This window comes from Lipotes vexillifer, unplaced genomic scaffold, assembly GCF_000442215.2.
Source record: "Lipotes vexillifer unplaced genomic scaffold, Lipotes_vexillifer_v1.1 scaffold982, whole genome shotgun sequence".
Taxonomy (NCBI): domain Eukaryota; kingdom Metazoa; phylum Chordata; class Mammalia; order Artiodactyla; family Lipotidae; genus Lipotes; species Lipotes vexillifer.
The window spans coordinates 2,375,006-2,395,005 of NW_006789467.1; the positions used below are offsets into that span (position 1 = coordinate 2,375,006).

Genomic DNA, 20,000 nt, shown 5'->3' on the forward strand with positions numbered 1-20,000 from the left:
CCCCCCCCCCCCCCCCCGGGTCTCACTCTCTCTGTTTACAAATTGAATACAGTGTAATGACAGAGCTTGAGAGAAGAAACATATTTCGGTTTGATGTTAGTCAAAGGCCTCAGCAGGTGACCTTGAAACTTAGAGCTGAAGGAACAGCAGGAGGTAACATATAGAGGCCAGGGAAGAGCATTCTAGGCACAGGGAATAACGTGTTCAGAGGCTGGGAGGTAAGAGTTTGGTGCCCTCCAAGAAAGAAAAGAAGCCCACTGTGACTCGGGCTTAGAGAGGTAGACAAGGATCAGATGATTCAGAGCTTTGTAGGTCACGGTTAGGTGTTATTCCAAGTGCAGAAACAATATTACTTTTAAAATTTTAAAGAGGGGTGATTTGATCTCTTTTTATGTTTTAAAAAGATCATTCTAGATGCTTTTTGGAAACTGGATGTGGCAAGAATAGAAACTGGAGATGGTCTTATTTAGGGATCCCATCCAGTCTCTGAATACCATTTTTAAATACCACCTATCTGCTGATGACTCCCAAATTTACATCTCCAGCTTGGATTCTCTGCCCTGAATTCAGACTGTGTATCCAACCGTTGGTCCACTTTATACCTCTACCTAATAGATGTCTAATAGATAAATCTTTAGCCTACTGTATCTAAAATTTCCCCTTAGATTTAGTCCTCCTAAACCTGTACATCACTTTTTCTCATCTTAACAAATTACATTTCTGGCCTTTTAATTGCTCAGGCTAAAACTTTAATACCTTCCTGAACCTCTTTCTCTCCTACTGTATATCTGATCTGTTAGGTCTACCCCAGAATATACCCAAATCCAACCATTTCTCTCCATCCCTGACCATTAACACCCTGGTCTAGGGAGTCATCTCTATTTAGGTTGGGTGCTTAAGGAAGTCCTCTGAGGGATGTCATTCAGATCTCAGCTTAAATGTCAAGAGGAAGCCGGTTTTGTGAAGATCAAGGAAGCAGGATTATTTTGCCATAGGCTTCAATTTGGTTTCCCTTCTTCCATTCTTTTTTTTTTTTTTTTTTTTTTTTTTTTTTGCGATATGTGGGCCTCTCACTGTCGTGGCCTTTCCCGTTGCCGGACACGCAAGCTCAGCGGCCACGGCTCACAGGCCCAGCCGCTACGCGGCTCACGGGCCCAGCCGCTACGCGGCATGTGGGATCCTCCCAGACCAGGGCACGAACCCGTATCCCCTGCATCGGCAGGCGGACTCTCAACCACTGCGCCACCAGGGAGGCCCCCTTCTTCCATTCTTGATACCTCTGGTGTATTTTCGAAATGCATTTTGCCACACCTCTGTTCAGATTCCCTCAGTGGCTTTCTGTACAGGGCCCTCCATGATCTAGGTCCCATTTATTCTCTGTGTTCATCTCTGCTTTCTTTCTCCATCATTCTTCCATTTATACTGGCCTCCTTGTTGTTAAGCACATTCCCACCTCAGGGCCTTTGCACTTATTCTCTCTGCCTGGAAACCTCTTCCCACAGATATGTGCCTATTTTGTCCCCCATCTTCTTCAGGTTTTTGATTAATTGACATCTTAGTGAAGCTTTCTCTGACCAGCTTGCTTAAGATTGTAGTCCCCAGGCCCTGCACTCCCATCCCGTCACCCTACTTTATTTTTTCTGTAGCATTTGTCACCATCTGCTGTACTATGTGTCTTATTAGGATGGAAGATGATTTCTGTTCATGGCTGTATCTCCATGTCTAGATTAGTGCCTGGGATATAGTTAGAAAGTTAGTAAATATTTGTTGAATAATTAAAGTAGGAAGTAATAAGTGCTGTGCAGGGAATTTAAACAGTGATGTGGGAGCAGATCACCAGATGACAATTTGTGTTTGGATAGTGAGGGAAGGCTTGTCTGAGCAGTTGGTATTTAAATTGAGGTCTCAATGAGGAAGGAGAGCCAGCCTTGCAAAGGTAAAAGGAACTGCTTTCTGGCTGGAAAGAACTGGTAATACAAACATCCTGAGGCAGGAAAGAGCAGGGTTTGTTCAAGGACAGAAAGAAGGCTGAAATGTGCTGGGAGTGGAGGGCAATGGGGCATGTTTTAGAGATAGAGGTAGCATGACTTGAGTAAATGATTGGAGTGAAGGAAAACTGGGAAAGCTTTGGAAAGCTTAGAGCTTGAGGTAGGAGGAGTCCAGAGCTCTCTTCCGGCAGTTGTGAGTTTGCAGAAACTCTTGGACGTCCGTGTGGATATGTCAAGGAGGCAGTTGGATGTACAGGTCTGTAGTTCTGGGAGGGCATCAGAATTTGAGTGCTGAATCTGGACTTAGAAGTATTTTGCATAAATGATGGTTAAAGACACAGGCCTAAATGAGCTCATCTGTGGAGTACATATGGGATATGAATTAGTTGTGTTGAAAGGCTAAAGTACCGTAACAAAGAGACACTAAGTACAATGGCTCAAACAAGGTAGGCCTTTATTTCTATCTTGTGTAACTGTCCAAGTCCCTGGTCATCAGGTGGCTTTGCTTCACGATCATTCAGGCATCATTTTCCTCCCATTGTGTTATTCCTCTTCCTCTTAGGGTATAGTCTGTGTGATCAAAGCCAGATCTTAGTCCCTTCTGTCAGCTTTCTGACTCCTGATAAGGAGAAAGAGAAGCTTTGGCCAGAAATGGCACATACCTCTTCTGTTCACACTTCATTGCTGAGGACCGAGTCATATGGTCACAGTTAATTAACTCAGGGGCTTCTGGGAAATGGAGAGAAGCTAGCCAGTTGTGTGCCAGGATACAACCCTCTTACTAGGAAGGCCAGGTAGAACCCTCTGCAACCCTCTACAGTGGCCAGGTAGAATCTCCTGCCATGCTGTAGACAAGGAGAGAGCTCCGGGGTTAATCCAGCTTTTAGAAGTTGAGGAACATGAGTCATTGGCAAAGGAGAATCAACAAGAAAACGCCAGTGATATAGGAGTACAATATCATGGAAGCTAAGAGAAGATAGTATTTCAAAAAGGAGGGGTAAATGGGGAAGGGGCTGGAAGGGGCCATTGGGGTAAGGGTGGGGGGGGGTTGTTGTTTTTAAGATAAAAGATGCTAAGCACGTTTGTTCTAGGAAAGATTCGGTAGAGAGGGAGAAAATGATACCGAAGAGAGGTTACTTGCAAGAGTGAAGTTCTTGAGAAGACCTTAGGAGTTGGGATTAAAGCCTGGCTGTATCAAGATTTGATTAGGATACACTGCAGCTGGAGATGGCAGTTGATACAACCACTTGTTTAAAAACCTTCAAACAATGCTATAACTTGTTTATGAATACATAAATATATTAAAGAGTAAAAATGATGGAAACCATAAACATTCAATTTCTGAAATTTTTTTCTCTAGGAAGAGGGGGAATGAGTTGAGGGAGGGACTTTAGTTGTAACTGCAGTGTTTTGTTTCTTTTAAAAATTCTTCTGAAGCAAATATGGCATAATGTTAAGATTTGCTAAACCTGAGTGTTCCTCATATTAAGGTCTAGTCTTGCCTTTGTTTTAAATGTTTCATAATAATAAGAAATTATTATTTCTTATAGAAGAAATAGTAGTGCAAAATAAGATGACAGAAATAAACCACTTTAAATATAAATAGAATAAAATCTCTATGGCTAAAAAATCTAACAAAAGTCCGTATAAAGATGGACTAAAAGATAAAGACTCAAGTTGGGTAATAAGCCAAAATGCACCTATTTACCAGAGACACAACCAAAACATAAGGACGTAGAGAAATTGAAAATAAATGGATGCAAAGATATATCAGGCAAATGTTAACTAGAAGAAAGTTTGTGTGGTAGATGAAATACTTTAAAGCATAAAATACCATTAGGGCTAAGAAGGCCTGTAAATTATGATGAAGCGAAAAGGGTGCTAGGAAGATAAAATTTTGAACTTGTTTGTACCAAAATCAGTTTCAAAAGGTATAAAACAAAATGTACAGAATTACCAGGAGAAGTCAACAAATTCGTCGTCATAGTTAGAGTTTTAAGAATGTTCTTTTTAGAAATAAAGAGCAGTAATCACAATAAAAAGAAACGGGTTAACCCAGACAATAAAAAGATGGTGATCTTCACATTGGTTTCCTGTACTGTTTAAATGTTAAAAAGGTCATGGGAAAGTTAAAAGTAAAAGGATGGAGAAACATATCAGGGATATACAAACAGAAGGAAAGCTAGCATAGTCTTCACAGCAGCACACACATGAAAAAAAGATGGAAAAGTTAAGTTTTGTGAGGGAAAGGGAACAAGAGTCATTATTCACAGATAATATGATTGCATACATAGAATATTCAAGAAAATCTAGGCTTCCTTGGTGGCACAGTGGTTATGAACCCGCCTGCCAGTACAGGGGACACGGGTTCGAGCCCTGGTTCAGGAAGATCCCACATGCCGCGGAGCAACTAAGCCCATGCGCCACAACTACTGAGCCTGCGCTCTGGAGCCCATGAACCACAACTACTGAGCCCACGTGCCACAACTACTGAAGCCTGCGCTCCTAGAGCCCGTGCTCTGCAACAAGAGAAGCCGCCGTAATGAGAAGCCCAGGCACCACAACGAAGAGTAGCCCCCACTTGCCGCAACTAGAGAAAGCCTGCGCGCAGCAACAAAGACCCGACGCAGCCAAAAAATAATTAATTTTTTTATAAAAAAGAAAAAACATAAGAAAAGTAAAGTGGGCTGTGTCAGATCCCATAAGTTTCTCACTTGGCTTGAGCTGCCAGGCCCCTTCCTTCCTGCATGTGATCTTGCTAGTGTGTCTGCATTAGAATTTCCAGTGTTTTGTGTAATAGAGGAGACAAGGTATAATTTTTAAAAATTTTATTTATTTTATTTATTTTTGGCTGCGTTGGGTCTTCCGTGCTGCATGCGTGCTTTCTCTAGTTGCGGAGAGTGGGGGCTACTCTTCGTTGCAGTGCGTGGGCTTCTCATCGCAGTGGCTTCTCTTGTTGCGGAGCACGGGCTCTAGGCACGCGGGCATCCGTAGTTGTGGCTCGCGGGCTCTAGAGCGCAGGCTCAGTAGTTGTGGCACACGGGCTTCGTTGCTCCGCGGCACGTGGGAACTTCTCAGACCAGGGCTTGAACCCTTGTCCCCTGCATTGACAAGCAGATTCTTAACCACTGCGCCACCAGGGAAGCCCAAAATGGTCTAATTTTTTAAGAGACATTTGTTAAAGCTTGAGTAGTAGAAGTTTTAGAATGTTTGTAAGTTTAGAATATTTGTATTTGATGCTGTGGCAGGGATACACAGGAAGTCAGAGATGTTACACAGCCAGAGAACTCGGTCTTTTTCTTCAGGTTGCATCTAGTAGTGAGTGGCACATGGTAATAATGTTAACTAGCGTCTTAAGTTTACTGTGTCCTAGCTCCTCTTGTAAGCCCTTTACAAGTACTTACGTTTTCATCCACAGCCGTATTAGGTAGTCTCCACTGTGGCTGATGGAGAACCACACTGGGCAAGGACATGTCCGGTTTTGGTATGCTGGCTGGGAGGTGCTCTTGAGATGTCCATTTACACACATTACCTTAACCACACAGTAATTCTACAGTCTGAGTTTTTAACCAGAGGTAAAAGAGTGATTTTTTTTTAGGGTCTAGCAGACCAGGGTTGAAATCCTGCCTGTTGAAATGACTCTTTACTAACTCATAACAGTGACCTAGTTTTGTAAATGAAGGAAGTTGAGACACAGAGAATTAAAGTAACTTGTCTAGCATCACATGGCTATTGAATGGCAGAGCCCAGATTTGAACCCAGGTGTTCTGACCTTGTCTCTCCTTAAGCTCTGAGCGTACTTGACCAAATGCTGTTCAAAGATCACCTCCTGAGAGAAACTTCCCCTGACAACCGCCCTGCCCCGCTCCAGGGCAGCTCGCCCAATGTTGCGGAACTTTGAACACACTCACCTGTCAGAATAGAGCTGGTGTGATTTTTACAAGGTCTGGAAGAGGGTTTCTGGCTGTAGAAGTTGGTCATGGTGCTCTCTTCTCTTCCAGTGAAAGGCAAAGAGCAAGAGAAGACCTCAGATGTCAAGTCAGTTAAAGGTGAGTCAGCAAGTTGCAGTGATGAACTCTTTCATCCTGTTACATTCTCCCTTCTTTTGCCATTAATCGTCTCTGCCTTCTTTTATAATTACTTATGACTGTGACATATTTCCCTGTTAACTTACATACTCTTCAACACCCACCATATAATAGACTTTTACTAAGCATTTATTGGTTGTCCTAGTGACTGCAGTGAACCAGTGTCATCCTTACTAATCACACATTTGATTATTCCCCAAAAGCAATTAGTTGACTGTATTTAAAAAAAAAAAAGCAAAAAATACTCTTTACTGAGTAGTCTGACCACTGACTTATGAAGCCTGGTTTTCTGTGGTTTATCTGGAAGTATGGATGCTTACAGTTTTCACTTCCTTATTTCTTTGGATGAATGGCCTTAACCTAAAATTTATTTGGAGTCCTTCATGGGAATCAGTATATTGTCCTTATTTATAGGCAAGAGCATGTTTTTTTAAGATTGTAATCTCTGCTGTAGTTTTAACTGATTTCATTATGTCAGTATACAAAAATCGAAAAGGGAAAATTATAGTGAAAATTACTTTCATGACCATTACGTACAAATTTCATAGATGTAATTTATTTACGTGAATTCTAAAGATTGCCACTTATTTAGATTTTTCTCTTAAATGTTTGTATGTTGTGTGGCTAGCATTGAGTAGTAACTCCATATGCTCCAGAGGGACACTAATTAATAACTTAGAGGTCTGTAAGATTAAGGAAGAAGTAAGGTAGCTTACAGCCTTATTTTCTGCTTATTTCTGATAATTTAAAGCCAGTTGGTTCATATTGCCTTTTTTAAGGAGAATTTGATTGATATTGGTAAAGACTTCAAGCATTCAGCAAGCAGAGGCTTGTGAAGTCGAGCCTTGATTGCAGTAGCAGGAGGGACTTTGATGTCCGAGGCACACCAGCCTCCGACAGTGTGACCTGGGGGAACTTTCCTCATTTGTACAACGAGGGGATTGGCCTACCTAACTCCTCAATCTGTCCCAGGCTAAAACACTCCATGCTGGTACTCTATTTATGACAGTACATAGTCTGTGCTCACATTCACTGCCTTAACTTTATTATTATTTTTGTTTATTTATTATTTTTTTTGCGGTACGCGGGCCTCTCACTGCTGTGGCCTCTCCCTTTGTGGAGCACAGGCTCCGGATGCGCAGGCTCAGCGGCCATGGCTCACGGGCCCAGCCACTCTGCGGCATGTGGGATCTTCCCGGACTGGGGCACGAACCCATGTCCCCTGCATAGGCAGGCGGACTCTCAACCACCGCGCCACCAGGGAAGCCCCACTGCCTTAACTTTAGAATAACACAGACGCAGCAGGGAAACAGGCCCTCAAGAAGTTTGCAGTCTGATTAGAAGGACAGACTCAGACCCAGAACAGTAGCAAATAAACCAAAATCATAATAACTATGGTTTATTGAGCACCTGTTCTGTTCTAGGTGTTAGACAAAAATTGTGGCTGTAACAGTGAACAAAAAAGACTTGGATCCAGATCCTGCCCTTGTTGAACTTACAAATTGGTGGTAGGAAGAGGAGCATGAACAGATGATGCACAGATGGCTTGGGCTCGATCAGCAGTGGTGGAGATAAAGAGACCTGGACAGAGCCGTGTGGGAGGTGGAATAGGTAGAGCTTTGTTCTCGATTAGGTATGAGGGCGAGGAAGCTAAGGCTGGCACCCAGCTTTCTGGCAGGCCTAACACTGTGGCTGGTGGAGAACCACACTGGGCCAGTACCTGTTCCTTTTTGCTATGGTGGCTGGGAGGTGCTCTTGAGATGTCCATTTACACACGTTATCTTAACCACAATAATTCTACAGTCCGAGTAACCAGATGAAAGAGTGATTTTCTGTAGTCTAGCAGACCGAGGTTGAAATCCTGCCAGTTGAAATGCCTCTTTACTACCTCATTGACTTAGGGCAAAGCACTTAACTTTGTTCTGTTTGTGTATTCATCTCCAAAATGAGGAAAATACTGGTCTTGCAGCATTGTTGTGAGAGATAAATGAAATAATGTACCCCCAAAAAAAGTACATCAAGAAACAAGTACAGGGCTTCCCTGGTGGCGCAGTGGTTACGAACCCACCTGCCAATGCAGAGGACATGGGTTCGAGCCCTGGTCCGGGAAGATCCCATGTGCCGCGGAGCATCTAAGCCCGTGCGCCACAACTACTGAGCCTGTGCTCTAGAGCCCGCGAGCCACAACTGCCAAGCCCGTGTGCTGCAACTGCTGAAGCCCGCACGCCTAGAGCCTGTGCTCCGCAACAAGAGAAGCCACCACAATTAGAAGCTTGCCTACTGCAACAAGAATAGCCCCCCTCTCCGCAACTAGAGGAAGCCCATGTGCAGCAACGAAGACCCAACGCAGCCAAAAATAAATAAATTTATTAAAAAAAGAAAGAAAAGAAACCAGTACAGTGCCTTGTACATAGTAGGTTTTATATTGGTAGCTATTACCATCTAGTTTTAACAGAGTAGGCCCTTGATATGTTGGATTAGTTGTTAGTTATTAGTATTACAGGGAGTTCAGAGGAACTTGAGGTCAGCAGATAGTTTCTGGAGCATAGGGAAGCCTTTATAGAAATGAGACTTAATGTGTATGAAATTTGAATGATAAGAAGGATTTGAATGAAAGAGTCGATTCTTCTTTTTTCCCTTACCAGCCCAGCTTCTTATTTCTTTGAGTATATACTGGGCAGAAGGACCTTCAGACTACTAAAAGGAAATTTTTAAGATAGATTGAGGTCAGATTGTAGAGGGTCTTAAAGACCAGAAAAGAGTTGAGACAGAGAAAACAGGGAACCGCTATGGGCTTTTGAGCAGGATGTTGATGCTTTACATATGGCATTTATAGAGGTTAGTCTGAAAGAGTCATGTAGGATGGAGACCCTAGAAGTGCTTTGCTGTGATACAAGAAGGCCTGTACTAAGGGTGTGGTGTTGAAAATAAACAGGTCAGTATCTTGATGGAAAAGTCAACAGATCTTGACAAGTAAACAGGTATAGTGAGAAGAGTGGGTCCAAGCTCTTGAGCTTTAGGGACTGGTGGATTGACAGAGATAGGGAAATTAGAGGAGGATTAGTCTGGAAGAAGATGTTTTAAGTTTGACGTTTGGAAAAATTGGTCTTGAGATGGTAAAGATGATAAATGAGAGGTTGGTTAGTAGCAAATAATTAGAGCCACAGGCTGGAAGCTGAGCTCAGAGGTCAGCCTGAGATCGGGTCAGGGTCCCCTCTGCCTCCAGCTCTGCAGGGGTGAGCCCTTGGAGCTGGCGCTGGGAGGGCCCGAATCAAGCGCATGTGTGAGACTTTCCCCTTGAATCAGCCAGAGTTACAGTTAACTCTGTTTTGTTTATTTTAGATAACAATTTAGATTTTAGATATCTGTTTTAGCTAAAGTTTTATCTATTTTACAGACATATCAAGGTCCCACTTCAGTTTATTTGGGTGGGGGGAGCTTACAGCTAAAAAAAAAAAGATTGCTCTAGTAATAACTGAAGGTTTGAGAATAAATGTGCCTTCCAGCAGAAGGAGTAAAAGAAGAACAGAGAACCTTGGGAAGCAGAGGAGTGGTGGATGCCATGTCTGGCCCCGCGGGCGCTGACATGTGCACTGAAGAGAAGGAGAGGGAGGAGCTCTTGGGAGAGGAGAAGGGGGAAGAGTGCGGGACCACGAGGCCTGGGCGAGGGATGCCAGGAGGGCGAGTGAGAGAGAGGTGGCTCTAACAGAAGCCGAGAAAGAGAGAAGGCTTGCACGCATGAGTTAGCATTATTTCACATCATCATACACGTCTAATTAGGAAACAATCAGAAAGTCTCACTGTTCTTGATGCAGGGTATTTGTAGCCTGTCTATACAAAACACTAGATATTATTGTTTATAAACCTACCAAAATGATTCTGCTCCCTTCAATTTATCATAAAAATAAAAACAAAAAACAACTTCCTTCTAAAATTGAAAAAATCATTTGAAGACAACTCCATTGCATAATTCTCCCAGCTCTTATTGAATGACTGATAAATACATATGCCTAAGATGAACATTCTCATCTGCTTTATCCTGTAAACACATCTCACAGTAATAGATTGAATTACAGTACTGTGTATTCTTCATAGGAGGTATTACGTGGTGTCACTCAGATTCTGTGTCCGGGAACCATTTGCTAAGATTGAGAGCACTTATCTGTTGACCAATTTATCATAAATTGACCGCTCAATAAAACAAGTGGTACTAGTAGACAGAAGTTTAGTCATCTGAGAGTATTTATATTGAGGGTGTGGAATGCCCAGTGACCTGTATGTTTCTAGCCTTCTTGCTATAGCAATGTACAAAACCAAAACTTCTTAAAAACCTTTCATGAGAGTCTTTGATATTTGTGTGGAATAAATGGGATAGGTGGAATGTTAATTCAGCTGTAGCAACAAGTTCATAGGGTTACTTTGACCATATTATAGTATGGAGTTGATGATTTCCTACTAGCACATTGGTGACTAACCTCTTTATTCTGAAGTCAAAAGGATGATATTAATATTTCTTCAGACTACTAAAGAAAATATATTATGTGAATTTGTAAGTATGCTTCATCTTTAGGCAGCTTGAACTTTGATCAGTTTTTATTAGACAGTGGAATTTTGTTACTCAATTAAAAAGTGAAATAAGTATCCTGAAGAGTATTTTTCTAATTTTTTCCCGTAAGCTTTTATTTTGGAATTTTAATTTTGTTCCTTCAGCAAGCAAGTATTAAGGAATTGAAAAGGGTCCATGTTTCAGAATGTTTGCTGCCTTTGGAACTTTCTGTCTTCAGTAGAGTTCTCAAAGAGAACTCAAAGAAAGATCTCTCTTTTGTTTTTTTTTGTTTTGTTTTGTTTTTTTTTTTTGCGGTACGCGGACCTCTCACTGTTGTGGCCTCTCCCGTTGCGGAGCACAGGCTCTGGCCGCGCAGGCTCAGCGGCCATGGCTCACGGGCCCAGCCGCTCCACGGCATGTGGGATCTTCCCGGACCGGGGCACAAACCTGCGTCCCCTGCATCGGCAGGCGGACTCTCAACCACTGCGCCAGCAGGGAAGCCCGATCTCTCTTTTAAGTTACATTTTTGGCACAGTATTTTGAGGATTACAAATAATAGTAGGACATTTCTTTCCAATTTTCTGCTGCTTGGTTAATTTACCATTTCCCCAAGTATTTTTGTTGAGTGTATGTACTTAAGAGAGGTGTTACAAAATCTAATTTTTCAAGTTCCCTTAAAGCCCTCTTAGGAGACAGTTTTAGACTATCAAATTGTGTTTAATTTTTAACAATTTTTTGAAAAATTATAGCTTCAATATCCGTACATTCCCCACAAAAAAGCACTAAAAATCATGCCTTGCTGGAGGCTGCAGGACCAAGTCACGTTGCAATCAATGCCATTTCTGCCAACATGGACTCCTTTTCAAGTAGTAGGACAGCAACACTTAAGAAGCAGCCCAGCCACATGGAGGCCGCTCATTTTGGTGACCTGGGTAAGTGACTTTGAGTTTTTGTTAACTTCCTAGGAGGAGGGAATGAGTATAATATGTGAAATTCCTGCCAAAGGATACCGAACTGTGTAATTGGATGGGACTTTGAAAAAAATGTTTTAACTGAAATAACAGCTACAAGTGTAATTAATGGATGACTCCATGTTGTGTTTCTATAAATATAAAAAGCAGGCCCAGTAGAAAAATGGGCCACTTCCAGAAAAAGAAATACATTTGGCCACTAAATATATGAAAAGGATGCCTCACTGCAGTAATACTAGTGAAATGCAAATTAAAATAATGAGTTAATGTCCCCCCTAACACACTGGCAAATATTTAAAGTTTGGTAATTGGGATGTTAATGTAGATGCAGAGAAATAGCCACTCCTGTGTAGCGGAAGTATAAATTGGTAAAGATTTTTTGGAAGGCAGTTTGCAAGTATTTATCAAAAGATAAAGTATAAGATGTAGCCCTCAGATATGCTCCCATATGTGCACAAAAATGTATGTACAAGTATGTATGAGGCTATTCATTGCAGTAATGTTTATGATAGCAAAAAATTAGGAACAACATACAAATATCCATTAATAGAGAAGTAATCCAATTGTGATATACCTATACTCTGGAATACTGTGTAGCTATATATGAAAGCCTTCAGAAGACATTGAGAAATGTCTAAGATATGTTAAAGTGAAAAAAGGTGGTCACATAGTGGTATGTATAGTAGGATCTCTGTTATGTTAAAATAATTCCTCCCTCTCCCCACAAAAAAAGAAAAGACGTGCAGGAGATCCTTGTTTTCTGAATATTTGTTGTCCAAATTTCTGTACTTAAAAAAATTGTATGTCAATTTATCATAAATTGAAAAAAATCTGTGAATGGATTGACTTTACTAAAATTAGTCCCTCTTTTAATACCTCTCTCTGCTTAACATTTGTGTGTATTCAGAGCTGAGGTGTCAGAGTCTTTGTGGGTCACCCTCAGCAGCGCACTGCAAATGACATTTGTGTTGGTCACAAAGTAAAATTGTAAGTCACTGGATTACTCGTATGTCTGGTGGGAATGTAAAATGGTAGAGCTACTCTGGAAAACAGTTTGGCAGTTTCTTATAAAGCTAATCATGCAGTTACCATATGACCCAGCCATTGCAGTTTTAGGCATTTATCCCAGAGAAATGGAAACTTATGTCCACGAAAAACCTGTACACCAGTGTTCATAGCAGCTTAAAAGCCAAAAACTGGATGTCCTTCAACAGGTGAATGGTAAACAAACCGGTGCATTCATACCACAGAACACTACTCAGCAGTAAAAAAAAAAAAAAAAAAAAAAAAACAAGCTCTTGATACACATGACAGCTTGGGCGAATCTCAAGGGGATTATGCTGCGAGAGAGATGTTTCTCCATGCTGGGGATGGCGGAGAGGTAGAATGGGAGACAGAAGAGCGCTTGCTGTCGCCTGGGGTGGAGGAGGCAGCTGTGAGAGGCCGCATGAGGCACCTTTGTGTCACGGGGCTGTTCCGTGTCTTGGTGGTGTTTACACGAATCTACACATGGGACAGAATTGCATAGGACTCAATACACAAGTGAGTGCTGGTAAAATGGGGGAACTCTGAATACGGTTGATGGATTGTGTCAGCGTCAGTATCTTGGTGTGATATTGAGGTGCAGTTTGAAAGGTGCTGCCATAGGGGAAGCTGGGTAGAGGGTGCACAGGTTCTCTCTGTGTTGCTTCTACCTGCACATGAATCTGCCAGTATCTCAGAATTAGAAGTTTGATTTAAAAAAGTGCTTAAAGTCTTACAATGGATCGGGACTTCCTGAAGTTCATGAAAAGAGATGTTGGCAGAGATGGACCAGTTAACATTGACAGTAGGATAGTTAGCAAGGATGATGATACACGAAGTGCTTCAGAAGAAACATCAAAGGGTTAAGGAGAGCCCTTTTGAAAAGCTGATGAAGCCCTCAGTGAAGTTTATGAACATGAGCCTCTTTGTGTCATGCTGTGAAAGTTAAAGTTTTTTTATTTTTTTCTTTATTCTGATAATTAGCTTGTGGTTATAATCATAACCTAAATTTAGTTAACTATAAAATAAACTTCTATTAAGTTTTATTAAGTTTGGTTTTATTTTTCAAGATAAAATCGCAGAGCTAGCTCTTTATTTTGTTATAAATAATGCTAAGAGTTCATAACATCTTTCTAGCTATATCCACACATCCACAATTTTTCCTCAGGATAAGTTCCTAGAAATGGAGTTACTGGATCGAAAATCCAAAGAGGTCTTGCCATTTTACATTCTCATCATCCGTTTTGCTGTGCCCTGGTTAGTGCTTGTTATTTTTTTTTAAAAAAAACATCTTTCAGTTTGACAGGCAAAAATGTTATCTTCTATTAATTTGCTTTTCTGAGATTTTTAATGAGGTTGAGTTGTTTAAATATTTCTATTGTACGTTTTGGCGGTTGTTGTCTGTTACTGAACTGCTAACTGTTCTGCTTCTTTTAGGCAGATCTTGTCTGGACTACCAGACTCAAGAGACCAAATCAAGTCTTTCAAAGACCCTTGAACAAGTCTTGCATGACGCTGTTGTCCTCCCTTATTTCATTCAATTCATGGAACTTCGGAGAATGGAGCATTTGGTTAAGTTTTGGTTAGAGGCTGAAAGTTTTCACTCTACAACTTGGTCCCGAATAAGAGCACACAGTCTGAACACGGTGAAGCAGAGCTCACTGGCTGAACCTGTCTCTCCTTCTAAAAAGCACGAAACGACAGCAGCTTTTGTAACCGGCTCTCTTGACAAGAGATTGGAGGATTCTAGCCCAGCCCAGTTGGAAGGAGTTGACCTGAATAGCAGAACTAGCAGCGCTCAGGATCGCTGGCTGCTTCCCCGGGAGTGTGACGGCGCCCGTCCTCTCCACCTGGAAGCGGCCAGAGCGGGGGCTCGTCGAGGTTCCGTGGAGACCCAGGAGTCCTCCAGACTTACAGTAGCCAGTAGAGATAGCCCCTCTTCTCCGCTAAAGGGATTATCAGGAAAATTGATGAAAAGTAAGTGTGTGATTTTTGCCTCTCTTTACCCTGTTTTGTTGTGTATTTTTAAAAAAATTTTTGAATCTGTTTACAAAGTGAAACTTGAGATGGGGAATAAAAGGGTTGGAACAGTTTTCTCCCACACTCACTTGCAGATTTGGGAGTATTTGGGTAGTGCCCTGGAGTAGGGTCAGTGTACGAAAAAGGAACAGAAGGGCTGTCTACAGTGATTGGATCCTCTAAGAAAGACGTTGGCAGAATTAACAAATGAGGGAGCGTCAGGGGTCATGCTGCTTTTTCCCTTCCACAGATTTTGAAATCAGATCCTTACCCAGATAGGCTGATTTCAGCCCTGCGTCAGTCTTACTTTTGTTACTATTTTACTGTAGTTTGCAGATAAAATTATTTTTTAATTGCCAGCAGGTGACATTAATTGAGTTCTGTGCTAGGGGTGTACGTGGATTTCATGGAATAATCACAGCATCCCTGTGAGGTAGGCAGTTACCCCGTTTTACATGTGAGAAAGCCATGGTTTAGGAAGGTGCAGGAGACTTCCGGGGTTACCCAGCAGGTGGGAGCTGGGATTAAAGCCCTGGCATCTCAACAACAGCACCTCTTTCTCTTTTCTGTTAGTTTGGAAATTACAGGCTCTTCACTTTTCAATTATCACCTCCTGGAATTCTGATTAGACAGCTTCCAATCCATGCTTGTCCTCTTCTCTTTTTTCTCAGAGGTCTAGATGATTTCTTCTCTGGATTTTCCTTGTGTGTTTTTTTCTTTTCTCTTCTCTACGAAGACTTTATGAGGGCAGTTTTAAGGTCCACAGCGTAATTGAGGGGAAGGTACAGAAATTTCCTGTATGCCCTTCTGCCCCTGCACTTGCGTCGCCTCCCCCACTGTGAATATCCCCCACCAGAGTGGAGCACTTGTTGGCATCAGTGAACCTGCCTGGGCACGTCGTAATTACCCAAAGTCCGTAGTTTACTTTAGGGTTCACTCCTGGTATTGTATGTTCTCTGGGTTTGGGCAAATGTATAACGACATGTAACTGTCATTATGCTGTCATACAGAACATTTTCACTGCCCTAAAAATCCTCTGTGCTCTACCTGTTCATCTCTGTATACCTGCTCATTTGCCCCTGGCAACCACTGATCTTTTTCCTGTGTCTCCACAGTTTTGCGTTTTCCAGAATGTCATGTAGTTAGAATCATACATAGTAGCCTTTTCAGATTGGTGGTGACTTCTTCAGATCTTTTAGTTCATTGATTCTCTCTTAAGATGGGTCTACTCTGCTATTGAGTCAGTCTTTAACATGTTATTTTAATCTAAAAAGTTAGTGAATTTTTCATTTCTAGAAGTTTTGTTTCTTCAGATTTGCCTGGTCGTTTTTTAGTTTCTTAGTCCTTTAGCCCTCCATCCCACTTTTGAGCCTATTTTTTATTTATTTAAATTTATTAAACATATATTCATTATCTGAGAAGCCCAAGATCCCAGTTTTTGTGTATTTGAATCAGCATTTATTTGTTTCTTCAGATTCACACTCTTGGTAGCCTGTGATTTTAACGGGTTTTGGCTGTGAATATATGTCTTTGGATTTTTATCTTTGGTAATTCTTTGAGGACTCTGATTAAATTGCGTTATTGCAGAGTGTATTTACATTTGCTTTTCTAAAAAAATTTATTAATTCATTTCTTTTTGGCTGCATTGGGTCTTCGTTGCTGCGCGCAGGCTTTCTCTAGTTGCGGCGAGCGGGGGCTCCTCTTGCTTGAGGTGCACAGGCTTCTCATTTGCGGTGGCTTCTCTTGTTGTGGAGCGTGGGCTCTAGGCACGCAGGCGTCAGTAGTTGTGGCACGTGGGTTCAGTAGTTGTGGCTCACAGGCTCTAGAGCACGGGCTCAGTAGTTGTGGCATGCGGTCTTAGTTGCTCCACGGCATGTGGGATCTTCCTGGACCAGGGCTCGAACCCGTGTCCCTGCACTGGCAGGTGGATTCTTAACCACTGCGCCACCAGGGAAGCCCCTGCATTTGCTTTTGCCATACTTATGGGGCCAGCTTCATTACTATCCCATTATCACTTAAAACTGAATTTTTGTCTTGGGTTTTCCAAGCCCTAAACTCTTAAGGCCTTCTGCCTGGTTTTGGTCTAATCTACCCTGTTTGGGCCCTGGGCAGCTGCCCTTGAAAGTGCAAGCCTCAAGTCTCTTGGAGTTGGTGGTTTTTCTCAGGTGAATGCCCTCTCTCTTGTACTTTTGCCCATCTTGATTTGTACTGACTCCTACAGGTCCACAATTCCTTGTCTGCAGTCCAGAAATCCAGAAAGCTTTTCCTATCACAAGTTGTTTTTTAAATGAACAAAACTTGACCTGAAGGGATGTGAGCTTATTGCAGAGTCATGAATGCGATCGTCTCACATGCTGCCGGGGTATTAAAATGGTATATATAGGGACTTCCCTGAGACTCCAGTGGTTACAACTTCGGAAGCAGTATTGTAACAAATTCAATAAAGACTTTAAAATTTTTTTTAAATGGTATATATAAACACAGTGCGTTACCTCTGTAAAAACCTCAAATTCCGAATTCTAAAATATTAGTGGTCCCAAAGCTTTCATATAAGGAGACTGCTTGTACTCGTTTCTGTTTCTCACTATTTCCCACAATCTCTGATGTAGTTTTCAAAAGCATTTTGGGAGAATTCAGTATTAGGAAGTGTTTCTTTGAACATCTAGTGAGGCCTGTTTCTGGAAATGAAAGTCCAAAGTCTGTTTCTTTGATTGTAATACACTTTATTGTTTTTGGAAACTGTCTTTGTTTTGGTGTTAATTTATTTCAATAGCAGTGGAGTAATTAAAAGAGTACTAGTTTTTCATTTTTTGTTATTTAAAAATTTTGCATGCAGTGAATTTGACACCTTTTGATGTGTACTTGAGTTTTAACACATGCATAGATTCCTGTAACTGTCATCTGTTAACTTTAATAATATAATAGCCAGTCATTTTACCAGCAGAAGCACGTTTACTTGGAAATAGCCAGAAGAATTGCAGTTTGAGATACACGAATTGTGGTGGACCATAGGCAAATCCAGAGAAGGGGAGCTTGCTTTTTTTTTTATATGGAAAAGCTGGGGCGCTGGTAGTAACCTTAGACCATCAGAGGAGGCTGGGGGGTCCAAAGTGTGGAGCCTTCTCATTGGTTGGGCTGCTACAGTGTCTGCTTGGCTAGGCTGCCCTGGGGCAGAGAAAAGTTTTCTTCTTCCTGCTGGATGATAGAATAGACAACACCTTCCCGTTGAGACGTAGGTGCTGGTCTCTTTCTGTTTGGGGTAATGAGGATGCCTCGCGGGGCGTGAGAGCTCACCCTATAGGCCTGTCCCCACTCCACCTTTAGCTGAGGTTTCTTTAACTCCACACATCACAATCAAGATGAAGAACAGTTCTCTCGCCTTTGTAGTTAAACCCTCTATCCCAGCACTTGACAACCACTGATCTATTTGTCTTTTTTTTTTGCCTTTTCTGGAGTGCCATATAAGTGAATTTATATAGTATGTAGCCTTTGAGACTGGCTTCTTTCACTTAGCATAATGGCTTTGAAGTTTACCCATGTTGCTTCTGTCATTGCTTTCTATAGCTAAGTTCCGCTGTATGGATGTTCTATCCATCCACCTGTTGAACCACGTTTGGATTGTTTCCAGCTTTTGATTATGAATAAAGCTGCTTTAAACATTTGTGTACAGGTTTTTGTGTGGACAAAAGTTTTTATTTCTCTGGAGAAATACCTAGTAGTGGATTTATGTGTTAAATGTGTGTCTAATTATATAAGAAACTGCCAGGCTGTTTTGTAGAGTGGCTGCACCATTTTGCATTCCCAGCAGCAATATATGAGAGTTCTAGTTGCTTTATTTCCTTGCCAGCACTTGGTGTAATCAGCTTTTTGTTTATTTGCGGGGTTTTTTAGCCATTCTGATAGATGTGTGGTGGTATCTTGGTATCTCGTTGTGGTTTTACTTTGCATTTCCCTAATATCTGAGGATGTTGAATGTTTTTTCATGTGTATATTTGCCATCTGTATCTTTCCCAGTCTTTCCCAATATTTTATTGTTGAATTTTGAGGTTCTTTATATGTTCTGGTTATAAGACTTTTATTGGCTATGTGACTTGCAAATGTTTTCTCCCAGTTTATAGCTTGACTTTTCATTCTCTTAACAGTATCTTTCAGAGATCAAAAGGGCTTTTTTGATTAAGTCCAATTTATCAACTTTTTTCCTTTATGGATTGTGCTTTTGGAGTCATGCATAAGAGCTCTTTGCCTAATCAAAGGTCATGAAGATTTTCTCCTGTGAGATATAAGCTGTGGTGGTTAGGTCAAGTTTTTTTTTTTCTTTTTGCGGTACGCGGGCTTCTCACTGTTGTGGTCTCTCCCGTTGCAGAGCACAGGCTCCAGACATGCAGGCTCAGCGGCCATGGCTCACGGGCCCAGCCGCTCCGCGGCATGTGGGATCTTCCCAGGCCTGGGCACGACCCCGTGTCCCCTGCATCGGCAGGCGGACTCTCAACCACTGCGCCACCAGGGAAGCCCTTAGGTCAAGTTTTTTTTTTTTCTTTTCACATATGGATCATTCCATACATTATTAGTTAAAGACTACTCTTATGCCATTGAATTGCCTTTGTACTGTGGCCATATTTGTGTAGGTCTATTTCTGGACTCTCTCTTCTGTTCCATTGGTGTATATGTCTGTTCCTTTACCTGTACCACACTGTCTTGATTACTATCGCTTTGTAGTGAGTCTTAAGATTGGATAGTTTGAGTCCTCCAAGTTTGTTCTTTTTCAAAATTGTTTTTTTCTATTCTAAGTCCCCCCCCCCCCGCCCCCGATATAAATTTTGGAATAATCTTGTCGATATCTACAAGAAACCGTGCTGGGATTTTTATTGGAATTGCGTTCAGCCTATAGGTCAGTTTGGGGAGAATTTATGTCTTAACAGTATTGAGCCTTAAAATCCACAGATATGCTGTGTGTCTTCATTTACTTGGGTCTTTGATTTCTTTCCTCCACATTGTATAGTTTTCAGCATACAGATCCTTAATGTGTTTCGTTATTTGGTGCTATTGTGAATAGTATGTTTAAAAATTTTTTGTTTCTAGTTTTTTTCATTGCTAGTACATAGAAATATCAATATGGTTGACTTTTATATGTTGACCTTCTATTCTGTGGCCTTATTACTCACTTGTTATTTCTAGGAGCTTTTGTGTAGATGGCTTGAGTTTCTTGTCTTGTTCGTGATCTTAGAAAGTATTCAGTCTTTCACCATAAAGTGTGAGGTTAGCTGTGGGTTTTTGTAAATACCCTTTATCAGGTTGATGAAGTTCCCTTCTCTTAATAGTTTACTGAGAGTTGTTGCTGTTCGAATCATGAATGGTGTTGAATTTT

General features: G+C 41.5%; 1 protein-coding gene across 1 annotated transcript in view; it reads left to right on the forward strand.

Annotated features, from left to right (window-relative positions):
- Positions 1 to 20,000, forward strand: part of AKAP10 (A-kinase anchoring protein 10) — a 54,666-nt gene that overhangs the window by 1,638 nt on the left and 33,028 nt on the right. Inside the window, exons 2-4 of the mRNA XM_007462668.1 lie at positions 5,990 to 6,037; positions 11,372 to 11,554; positions 14,054 to 14,593. Coding sequence (XP_007462730.1) covers positions 5,990 to 6,037; positions 11,372 to 11,554; positions 14,054 to 14,593 — 771 coding nt within the window. The remainder of the gene's footprint in view (positions 1 to 5,989; positions 6,038 to 11,371; positions 11,555 to 14,053; positions 14,594 to 20,000) is intronic.